This window comes from Copadichromis virginalis, linkage group LG20, assembly GCF_057382275.1.
Source record: "Copadichromis virginalis isolate Kocher_CV1m ecotype Utaka linkage group LG20, C_Virginalis_male_GT1.1, whole genome shotgun sequence".
Taxonomy (NCBI): Eukaryota; Metazoa; Chordata; class Actinopteri; order Cichliformes; family Cichlidae; genus Copadichromis; species Copadichromis virginalis.
Genome location: NC_140637.1, coordinates 5,698,819 through 5,710,469, shown reverse-complemented (window position 1 = coordinate 5,710,469; position 11,651 = coordinate 5,698,819). Strand labels below are relative to the sequence as shown.

Here is an 11,651-nt window from a genome sequence, read left to right as displayed (position 1 = left end):
CAATTTATGGTACAAAACAGTATCTCTTCTAAGTGGTGCAAAATGTCTGTCTATGTGATTATCCCTTTTCTATAAGCCGTATTTCTTCTTGCTGTTTACCATAAGATATTAAATTTATTTCTGCTGCCTTGTAATAAATGAATTGCCTTCATATGCATTTCCATAGATAAACAGATGCATTGCCTTTTTTTCTCGGTACACCCCGTGTCAGACCTCACAAGCTGGTTTCTAATTGCAGGTGTCTTCTGTAGGCAAGTGAATTTCTTATTGAATAAAAGGCGGATTTATCTCAAAGTGGATCTTTCCCTTCTTGATCCTCCACAGCCGTGGAACTGCTGTATGCAATAAAAGGTATGCTGGCCAATTAGTCTTCTATGTAAGGCTCTTGAAAGGAGCCTAGCTAGCTAATGAACTAAAGCTACCAGAAATGCTAAAAAAAAGAAAGAAAAAAAATCTTGTGTTAGTTGATAGCAGAGAGAGAAAGAGCGAGCCCTCCCTCCCACAAAGTGGCTGTGTGATATACGTTTAAGTGATGTGAAGAAAACACCCAAGTTGCTTTAGATTGACTGCTGTAAAGGCGAGAGATGTTTTTTGTGTCTGGATGTATTACCACACAGAACAAATGGATGAAAAAAAAAGAAAACAGGAGAGGATTTATGTTTTTTGTGAAAAATGATTACATAAAAAAGGTGAAGATGATATAGGTTTACATATTTGCAGCAATAGCTGTTAAATTTTTCATGAAATAATAAAGTATGCTATAGTGTTGCCTCCACTCCCGACAAATGACAAATTGTCAAATTAAATTGCCTTCCTTTCTACCTCTATGTGTGTGTGTGTGTGTGTGTGTCCCATTCATGCAAGAGCCTTTACTTCCCAATCTTTGAATGCATGCATTTTCCCCCTCACTGCCTTAAGAGATTCTGTCAGGTGTGCAGTCAGGATTTGAGCAATGTTCTATGATCAAGAAACATCATAATTAACATCTTAAATCCCATTTCAAGTGTGTGCGTGCATGCGCCGGTGTGTGTGTGTGCATTTGAGATTTCCTGCTCTACTTTGTGGGAAATTGCTGTGTTTCGCTGTCTGTTAACCAACCTGCAGAGTGAGCAAATTAAGCAGTGATGTTTTTCCTCCGCAAAAACTGGGTTAAACATGGGGGTCGCTGCATTGTGCGATAAGCGCACATCTTGCAACCGTTTGCTCTTTTCTTTATGCTCTCGCGCAAAATTAGACAAGACAGGAGTTATAAGAGAGAATTTACTGAGTCTCCTGAATGGTTGAGAAATAAGACCTAATGACTTTTTGCAGCTTAACATACGCATTCAAGGCACAATCCTCATTGCCATCATACGCACACACACACACGCACGCATACAGACAGAGAAGAAAGTAATACCTTTAGGGGTTTGCTATTAAGATGGTTAATCCACGAGCCTCCAGAGGAGCAGGATAAAATATTCCTCAAGGAAGCTTTTCACAACAAGCTCCTAGGATCAAGTGCATGAATAAATTACAGGCCTAATTAAAGGAAATGTCAAATGGCTGCTGTATGGAACATTATTAACGATGTTCTGGACATGTTAAAGAAACCTGGGCCTGGAATGAGGATGATCAATGTAAGTTTAATGGGGTTCCTATTAGACTGAGGGTCTATGAGACTTAAATAATATAGTTAGACTTCACTGAAGTTCAGCGAAGATATTGACCCATGTGTTTGTGTTTTGGAGGAAGATTGGTAACGTCCAAAAGGGTAACCTGATTACAGTAGTATAAGGAAGAGGGCGTTCAGTGTTTTTGTCTGAGAGAAAGACACAGACAGATAGAAAAGAAGAGACTGACAGAGGCAGGGAAGTTGTTTATCTGTAAGAGCGGGAGAATGTGACTAGAAAGAGAAGCCGAGAGAGCTGGAACTGGAAGAGAAAGCAGTTTTCCTGCAGTCTTTGTCATGGGAAATGCATCCTTTCACAATGAACCAAAGCTGTCAGCGGATGCTTATCAAGAACACTCAAACATCAGCCTTCTGCAACTCAGTACCTACAACAGGCCTTTTCAGTCGGTGAAACAAACTTGAATCATAGTCTAATAAGTTTTCTTTCTGCAGCTCGAAATTTCTTTCAGACGACTTTAGAATCAGTGCAGTTTAAACTTTCATTTTATCCATAGATTTGGATAAAGCAAAGAGAAAAAATAATGAGTGGAAAAAGTAAAACCTACTAAGGAGCAGTGAGCAATAAATCCTGTTTTAGAGGTTGGCCAGTTTTAAAACTAGTAGCAAAGGCTGCTGGGAGTTAACCAGTGCCTGAGTGCAATTATATGTTAAAACCTACAGACTGTTTAAATCAGCAGAGCTGCAATTGAATTTTGTATTCTCTACCACGAACTATGAATTATCTCTGTTTTTCTGTGTTCTGTTATATTAAATTTATATATGCAGGTCAGAGTTTAACTCTCTGTGGGTCGGCACTTGTGAGAGTTGGGCAGTGAGAGCACAGGTTTTTCCTGGTGCTAGAATTCAGTGAGAAAGACAATAAACCGCTAAGTCACAATGACAGTATTAAGTAAATTAAGTAAAATAAACATGAGTAAATTTTTTTTGTCCCATGTGACCATAATGTCTTTTATTCGTGGGTGAAAGGATCGGTTGAGTTTTTCCTCCTGTGTGTCTGAGGAATAGACTATATTTAAAGGATAGACATAGCCTTGGGCGCTGTTGAAAGATAAATAAATAAGTCAATGCAGTCCATGAACAAGTGCCAGCAGGGGATGACTCCTATGATTGCAAAATCAAGTGTGATCGTATAGAGGTCTATGAGGCCATTTATTCTACTTTTTAGTTGATTTTAATGCCTCATTTAACATCTTACTAAGAAGCTTATAGTCTGAGTTGATACGTTCAAGTACTCTTCAATACAGCATGATGTTCATCCTGGAAATTATGTTCATATTTACAGTATGAACAGGGTTGGTTTTCTTTGGTAGGGTGACCATATTTTGATTTCCAGAAAAGAGGACACTTGCCCCAGTCATGAAGAACTTTAATAATACTGTTTGCTTAAAGAAAATTTTAACATATTTAAACGCTGCCTTCTCTGTGCGGTTAACGAATGGTGAAATACAAAATGTCATAAAGGCTTTTACAAGTTAACAAGTGCAAAAAATAACTTATAACCCTCTGGAATTAAATAATGATACAGAAATAATGCCTCATCTGTATTAAAAAAATTACCAGTACTGGGATGGTACGAGGGAAATTTCTTTTGTAGTTCATCTGAAAAGATGTACTTGCGCTTTGGCATCTTTTAAACATCATCAGGCGCGTTGCTTCATGCTGTCTGTCCCATCTGTGAGCACAGAACCACTCACAAAGCAGCAACTACGGGATAACGCCTTCGACGCTTATTCCCTTCCGATGCTGACGGTGGATCAAGGAGACCAGCGCACAGGCTGCAGGCCCGGATGTATTGTCTAAATCGGCTGTCTCTCACCCTTTACCCACCCCTGTTGCTTGTCATGTGTTTCTTTGGTGTATTAAGAGTTTTTTCATGTGCTATGTGCAGAGGTGTTTTTTTTCTCCTTATCTTTCCTCATGTGGTGCATTTTCCATTGTTATACCTCTCTGACCTGTCTTCCCCATGTGATGTTTTGTGTAATGTATGTATGGTCGGAGGGTAAGATGGCGCCGCCATTGCGTGCAATAGATCGGCAGCCTTATGAAATTTCCCCTTGTGGGACTAATAAAGGTATATCAAATCAAATCAAATAACGTCACACATATAGGTCCTCTTTAGGCCTATAGGAAAACCCAGACATTTCCATCAATCTTGAAAATCCCCCTGGACACACGGACAGAATGTTTTTAGACATACTTTGAAACACATTTAGTTGTCAACCTTCTCCTCCGGAGAAAAGAGGACGGTTAGTCACCCTATCTTTGCGTCATACTCAGCATGTCTCTTCCTCCAAACACAGTGGTTCAAGTTGATGCCAAAGAGCATTTTTTTGTTTCATCTGACACTGAGCACTGTCTCTGAGGCCTTCTCTGAATCATTTAGATGTTCACTGGGAAACCTAAAAGAGATCTGTACGTGTGCCATCTTGAGCAGGGGGACTTTGTGGATGTTGTACGATTACTGCCCACTACAGCATAGTGTGCTACCAGTGCTGTTGTTAGTGACTTTGGTAGTTTTGAACAAATCCACAACCTTTCTCATGATCATCATCATTACCCCATTGGGCAAGATGCTGTATAGAGCTCCAGACCGAAGGTCAAGGTCAATTTATGTTTCTTCCACCAACAGTTAGCAGGTTCTCACCAAGCTTCTTGCTGCTAATCTTTTAGCCCATTCCACCATTGTGCAAGTCTACAGTCTTGTCCCTGACGTCCTTTGACAGCTCTTAGGTGGTGAATATTAAAATGGAAATTGATTACATGGAGAGGTGTGTAGTTTAGTCAATATCTATAATTGATTGATTGATTGATTGATTGGAATCTCTGTGCCACATGGGCACACAGCCAATCTGCCAGAGCCAGAATTCTGGCTGGGTTGCAGTGAACCAAAAGCTTATTTCATTCAATGAGATGCAAATCAATTTATAACTTTTGTCGTGTGTTTTTTCTCTATTTTTGGTTGATATTATGTCTCTCTGCATTAAAATAAAACTACCATAAATAGAGAGTTCATTTCTTGAGCAAACTTTAAAAAGTCAGCAGGGGATCAAATAATTACTTTGGCCAACTTTGCAGCTTTTAGTTTATGGAGTCTGTCTTCCATCCAGATCTTCAGAGTGTAGTGGAAGTTGCATGTCTGAGGGTGTGGAAGATTCGCTGTCTCTATATTTTATCTATGCTGTCCATACTGTATCTCCACAAAAGCTCAGGTGAACTATCATATTGTTTTTAATAGCTTTTAACCACGGGTTAGGGCTCCATTACATTTCCATGACAACCAGGTGCTTTTTCTGTACCGTGATTGGTACTGTGGGAAAAAGAGAGGTTCAGTTGTACCCACACCACTCCAATCTCATCCCATCAGAAACTAGTTTGAGGGATGTCACTCGGCCTCCATGCATGCCCCAACTGCACACAAAGGAGAAGCCACATCGACATATTTTGGAGTAATTTGAACACCCCACTCTGCCATGTTTTCAGCCACTTACAGCTCATTACATTGGTTTTCTGGTACATGTATACTTGAGTCCTAATGGCTCTCACCAACCCCACATATTATGACAGGTAGCCACTCCTATCTCAAAAGCTTGCACAAGTCCACCCACCTTTATGCCGCCTGTTTAGCGTAAAATGGAGGCTTGTTGAAATAAACAAGTAAATGATAAAGAAAGTTAAAAACAAGGCAGAGCAGAACTAATTTTCTTTTTCTTCTTTAACACTTTGTGACCCCTGGTGGTAGAAAATCTGTTCTTCCTTAAAGAAAATAAATATCAAGAACAAAGAAAAACAAATAAGTCATAAATAGAAGTAATAAATAGCATAAGTTTGGTCCTATTAGGGTCTTTGAACATTTGAAGTTTGCTGAAAATAGGACAAGTAAAGTCAATTATTAGGCAGGCTAATAGCACAAATTTTCTTGAAAGACATTTAATTCACTGTCTTCTCCCTGCAGACCTTGATTTGGAAGTGAAATCGCTCCTCCTCAGAGAAAGAAAGGAAACAGACCCGAGGAAAGGCAACTGACGAGTAATTCCTATTAGACAAACACGCAATGTTACAGAGCAAAAGAGCAAAATTGCAGATTATCCCCTGATGTTTGACAAAGTAATTATTCTCTTTAACAGAGGGTCTCTGGGGTATTATATACTGTTTCTATATTTAGATGCATTAAGCTTTTCTTTTTATATTAACCTATAAAAATCAAATGACAGAGAGAGCACAGGTGGAACTAATAACATTACCAAGTGCTATTGCAATAAATCACTCCAACATGATGCAAAGTAACTACACAAATAAAATCAACCATTTTTTTTATAACTGCACCTGTGCGCTACCTATTACAACATGTCAAAATATCTGTTCTGAGACAAAGGTGGACATATATTTTCACTACTGGTGTGAGAACAAAAATTCTGTTTTGGACATTGTTAAGCGAATAGTTCGGCACGGTTTTCAAAAGCTCTTTCAGAAAAGATGTGAATACTGGATGAATGAGTAGAGAGAGCCAGCAGCTTTTAAGCTCGTTTAACACAAAAACAGAAGTGACATGTTTAAAGCTCAGTAATTAACACTTTGTCGTCTCCTTTGTTTAATCTGCACAAAAACGGCAGTGTAAAAAAACACAAGTTGCTGCTCCTGCCTCGTTTCAATCTCATTGTGGTTTAGGAGGTTTGGTGCACTGTGTTACCCCGAACCAGAGGCTCTCTGCCTCCTCACTGTAGCTTCATTGTTAATGGATAGATATGTTTCAGAACCTTCTTATCTATCTATCTATCTATCTATCTATCTATCTATCTATCTATCTATCTATCTATCTATCTATCTATCTATCTATCTATCTATCTATCTATCTATCTATCTATCATTTTTGGCTTTTTGTATTTGTACACTTTTACACATTTTTTCCTTATTTATTTGTCTAATATGTCTCTAATTCACTCTTTCTTGCAGACCCCTGTGCTTCTGTAACATGTGAATTTCTCCCATTGGAATTAATAACGTCTGTTTTGTGTCTTTATCTATCATTCTCAAATTAAAGTTTTCCTATGCAGCAGTATAAATTAAAGAAGTCTGGCCCAAAATAAAATAAACTTCCTGATACTTGTACAAAGCTACTTGTCATTTTAACTGTTTATCCAAGTTTTGTGTTTGTTTTCTGATTAATGTTTTCTGTCATTTCTAAACACTACACAAACAGGCACTGTGGGAGAATTAGCTTAATTTAAACTAATGTCTGTAGGCTGCACGTGTGCCAGGAGGACTGTACCAAATGAAGACGCAGGGGGGCGCAGTTCCCCGCCAGGTGCGCCTTCTTCCCTGCCTCCCTCCCCGCACCACCTTCCCATCCCATCGCTGCACGTTCTGGCTGCTTTATCGACCTTCTCCCCGCCGTGCAGCCCACTCCTCCTTCCTTCGCGGGGAGAGCGGGACTCTGACGCGCACAATAAATCATCCTCGCGAGGTTCCTTTTTCAAGCCCCATTTCATACTTACTCGCACTGGAGCGCAGACACGGGCGAGAGTCAAGCCTCGTAACTGTGGATGTAGCAAATGTGATTCAGCACAGCAAACAACGTGGGTGTTGTGCGTGCGAGCGCGCGCGCGCGCGTGTGTGCTTTTTCTTTTTTTCTTTTCTTTTCATTTTTTTGGTGGGGAGTGGAGGAAACGGAGGAGGAGGTGGGTGAGAGGGGCGATATGAAACGCGTGTGTTTATGTCTCCTTCGTTACCCGTTATCTGTGACTGACCACCGGCTCAGTTTCACCTGTACGAACGACCTTGCAATTGCGACCGAAATTCTTCTAACGAGGTTTCCATGGAGGAGCAGTTTATCCGTGAGGGCTGAATTTGGTTCCTATTGGTGTCAAGATATTTCGGGATAACAGGTAAGACTGTGTAATTTATATAAATAGCGACGGGCATGCTGTTGCCACCACGTCGGCCTGTTTTTATGCTGTTCCCGACAGCACCGTCCGCTCCTAATGCCTTTTATTTGAGAATAATTGTTTGTTTTAGACTCGAGCAACGTGACGTGACCTCCCAACTGCGGCCAATTCCTGCACACTGAGCAGGCTGATTTTTTTTTTTTTTTTTTAAAGAGGCAATCTAGAAAGAGGAGACTTCTTTTTCTTTTTTTTTTTATTAAGGAGTTGGCTCCAACATGCCTGCCTTTCTTTGTCAAAGTGATGTAAGGGGTGCAGTTAGTCACAGCCTGGCATTTCAGCCCCCTAACTGCTCCTGTGGTACTTACCTGGTGTGGTGCCACACTGCAGCTCACCCCGTGAAATAGAGCTAACCTACAGGCCAAAGACCAGTACATTTTTTAAGGGCTGAATGGGGCTTGGGTGGACTTGCATGCACTAAAACATAGAAGAAAGAAAAGTAAGAAACGTGTAATTACGGTTCTTTTGGCTGTATTTTAAGTAAAAAAAAACAAACAGAAAAACTTCAGAAGTAGCAGTAATTATGGGCTTTATCCTTTATGCGATCCACTGAGTGCAAAGGTGCACACACACACACACACACACACACACACACACACACACACACACACACACACAATTTCTACCTTGCAGCGTTCACAAGGTAATTGCATACTTTAATGCCACAATGTCAGCTGAACAATCTGTGATGAATGCAGCTCAGGCCTTCAAACTAAGTACACTCCTACTCTTTCCAGCTGGGCTGTTTGTTCAGTCAGCATGTTACTTGGATGCAGGCAGAGTGTGATGTAGGTGGTAGATATGTGTTTATACATTTATTCTTTTTTTAAGTGTCAGTTAAGCCAGTGGTGTATTGGTTCCAGAAAGTACCCTTCTTGATTGAGACCGATCCCCCCCAAAGCTTTCTCACCACCTTCTGTCACCATCCTGTTAGCACCATTATTGCAAGCAGTGTGAATGTGTGCTTATGTGTGTGTGTGTGTGTGTGTGTGTGTGTGTGTGTGTGTGTGTGTGTGTGTGTGTGTGTGTGTGTGAGTGGGTGGGTCAGCTTGCATCTGTGTGTGGACAGCTCTATACAGCATGTGTTACGCTGGTGTAATTCTCTAATCCTCCAATTTGCATTTTTAAACGATTTATTGGATGTGTAGGGGGAAAAAAGGAACACATGTAACTCAGAGCCATCCCTGTAAAACCCCGCTGCAAATGCAAACCATGCAACATGCGAAGTTGACTGTACTGTAATACCCTCCATACCTTTTACACACACCAATTTTCAGTCTTGAGATGCCAGCACTTTACACTGTGGGCCTATTACTGAGGTAAGGCATGCAGGAGTCTTCTAGAGAGGAGGCATACCAATCCAATTTAGCAGACTTTGGGAAGGGGGGGGGGAACATGAAAGGTAGGAAATAAAATCTTGGCTGAGACCCCAACGTGTCTGATTTGACATCCAGGCAGCTAACAAACAATTAGACCCTCCATAAGTAGCACTCTGAACCAGACTCGCCTTGGGATTAGACCACAAATGAGCCGCACGTCACAGTTTATGTCTTCTAAATGGAAAGTGAGGGTGTGTGTGTGTGTGTGTGTGTGTGTGTGTGTGTGTGTGTGTGTGTGTGTGTGTAAGCTGGCTGGCTGTTACATGTGTTTCGTACATGGTGAGAAAGCAACTTCAGTGTGTAGGTGTGTGTGGGCTGTGTGACATTTAGCAGATTGATGTTATTATCTGCCCCTGCCCTTAATACGGCCGCAACACCTCTTGAAGAAACTTGTATTTTCAGACCCGACTTATTCATATACGCTTCCCTTTTATGCGTGCGCAGAGTAATGTACACAAATCTTCCCATACGCTGCGCACTCGTAATATGTGTATGTGTGTGTGTATGAGACCGTTCCCTTATTTGCTGTGTTATTGCCTGCTCTTCATTGTGTGTATGTTTGACATTTTGTAATTGCATCATTACGCGCTCAGTCCCCTCCTGCAAGAAGCGCGCGCATCGCAATTTGCAACACATGCTACAAGCAGTCAGACTCTTGCCCTTGATTACGGACCTGGGTGGAATGGCTTCCTCATCAGGCTGTCTTGATTCACCCCAGCATGTGGGAAGACACATGCTGCTGTGGGTGAATCTAATTGATTGGATGGCACCCAATTCCCAGGTCCAAGTCTCCTCAGGCAGCCAGAGAGTGAATCTGTCCAAGTGAAGGATGAGCCTAGGCGTTGGTTGCTCCCCTAATAGATTGGCATGGACTTCCTCCCATATGCCTCTGGTATCACCCTCAGACATCTCCGGGTTCAAGTTGGCCACACTACAGGGCGCAAAGTGACATTGCCTGGATCATTGCTGATTAGAGATGTGAGGGCTATCCGGCACCAAACTGTTCCTCCAGTTTTACAGTGATTATGTTTCCGCTGACAGAAAAATTCTGACACTTCCCCTGTCTTAGCTTGATAGGTGATTAAAAGATGTTACGCTGTCAGTGGTGGAGTTTTTGGTATTTTACAAGGAGATTCTCGTTTCAACAGGTCAAGCTCCTCTCTCTCTCGGAGAACACAAGTGCCATTTCAAAGCTTATTGGATGAAAGTCTCATTTACCCCTGGCTGCCAAATATGACGTTGCCATGGAAACAGCTTCTACTGTTATCAATCATCGACTGTTTGACAGGTAAACTACCTTTTTTTTTTTTTTTACTAGTGATGGATTTTTGGGGGGGTTTCTGGTGCGTGCGCACGTGTGTGTGTGTGTGTGTGTGTGTGTGTGTGTGTGTGTGTGTGTGTGTGTGTGCGTGTGTGTCTTCACGTTTGGACATTTACAGCTGTGGAATGAGACAAAAATAGTGTCAGAGAGGATGATGGCTCAGGTTTATAGGAGCACTCTGCAGTATTGGCTTCCACTCACAATCCAGACACAATACTCTCAATCTTCGTCATCACTTTCACCTGATGATGAGGCGTTTTACTTTTCTTTTCCTTTTTCACTTAGACAAAAACACTTAAGTAACATAAAAAGAGAGTAAAGATTTCCCCTTCTGCTGGGAATGATTTTCTTTGAATAATATTCATGTAATGTTTGTATTTACCAAGCATAGACAAAAAGTTTGTTAGTAAATGATTAAAAAAGTTTTCTTGTGAATTTGTTAAACTAGAGGTGTGTATTTTATTTTTTTTAATGCTGGAGCAGTGACACTTTTAAAATGACAGAAATGGCTTCCTGGTACCGGGGAACGCTGTGAGAAGTTCATTTTTTAAAAATCTATTTGTTTGCAAGAACACTTTGCAACACCCGCAAAGATATGAGACTCGCTTCCCTGTTTTAAAAGCCTCTTTATGACACTTTTCCATCTAAGAAAAATCAGGTAATAATGGAGTCCCGACTCCATTACAGTGATTTCTATTCTGTCTTCATGCTCACGCTGGAACTGTGTCTCTGTCAGATTGCCTGGACAGTGGATCATTCCATGGTCCGAGATGGAGAATGGAGCCGGGTGATTTGTTCATTCCCATTGACTCCATAGAAGAGGAAGCTACTCTGACTTGTGACGCAAAGGGAACACCATCTCCTCAGTACAGGTAGGAGCACATTCACGTTTAGGTTTTTATTCTTCAGGTTTTCAAAAATGTTAGTTTGGGGTTATTAAAATGGGTGAAAGACTGATTTAGAAATCATTATTTGCAAGATTTCGTTGGGTTTAACGTAGCAGTCATTTATAAGAAGTCGAGCTCAGCAGAATCCCAGCAGCTCAGCTGATCTCAACGTTCGCCAACATCAGCTGACAGCCTTGCCGATGCTCTTCCATACATTTAACTGGCAAATCTCACTTAGGACACACTATTAAAGCTGCTTTAGCCAGCCCACGTTTGCCTCATTCCCCAATGTTTGCACCTGCAAGGCGCTTTGCAACCCACCTGCACCCCATCACTTCGTCTTGTGCTGTACCTGACTTATTAAATGTCCCATCTATAGTCACTGATGCATGACTCTGTGTTGGGTCCCGCTTGTGCTCACTTCCAGATTAGTACATTCATTCACTCATGGGA

General features: G+C 41.3%; 1 protein-coding gene across 1 annotated transcript in view; it reads left to right on the top strand.

The window, feature by feature from the left end:
- The first annotated feature begins 7,496 nt into the window (after positions 1-7,496).
- Positions 7,497-11,651, top strand: part of cntn3a.2 (contactin 3a, tandem duplicate 2) — a 44,028-nt gene continuing 39,873 nt past the window's right edge. Inside the window, exons 1-3 of the mRNA XM_085443062.1 lie at positions 7,497-7,554; positions 10,139-10,278; positions 11,048-11,183. Of these exons, the coding sequence (XP_085299188.1) occupies positions 10,224-10,278; positions 11,048-11,183 (191 nt within the window). The 5' untranslated portion in view covers positions 7,497-7,554; positions 10,139-10,223. The remainder of the gene's footprint in view (positions 7,555-10,138; positions 10,279-11,047; positions 11,184-11,651) is intronic.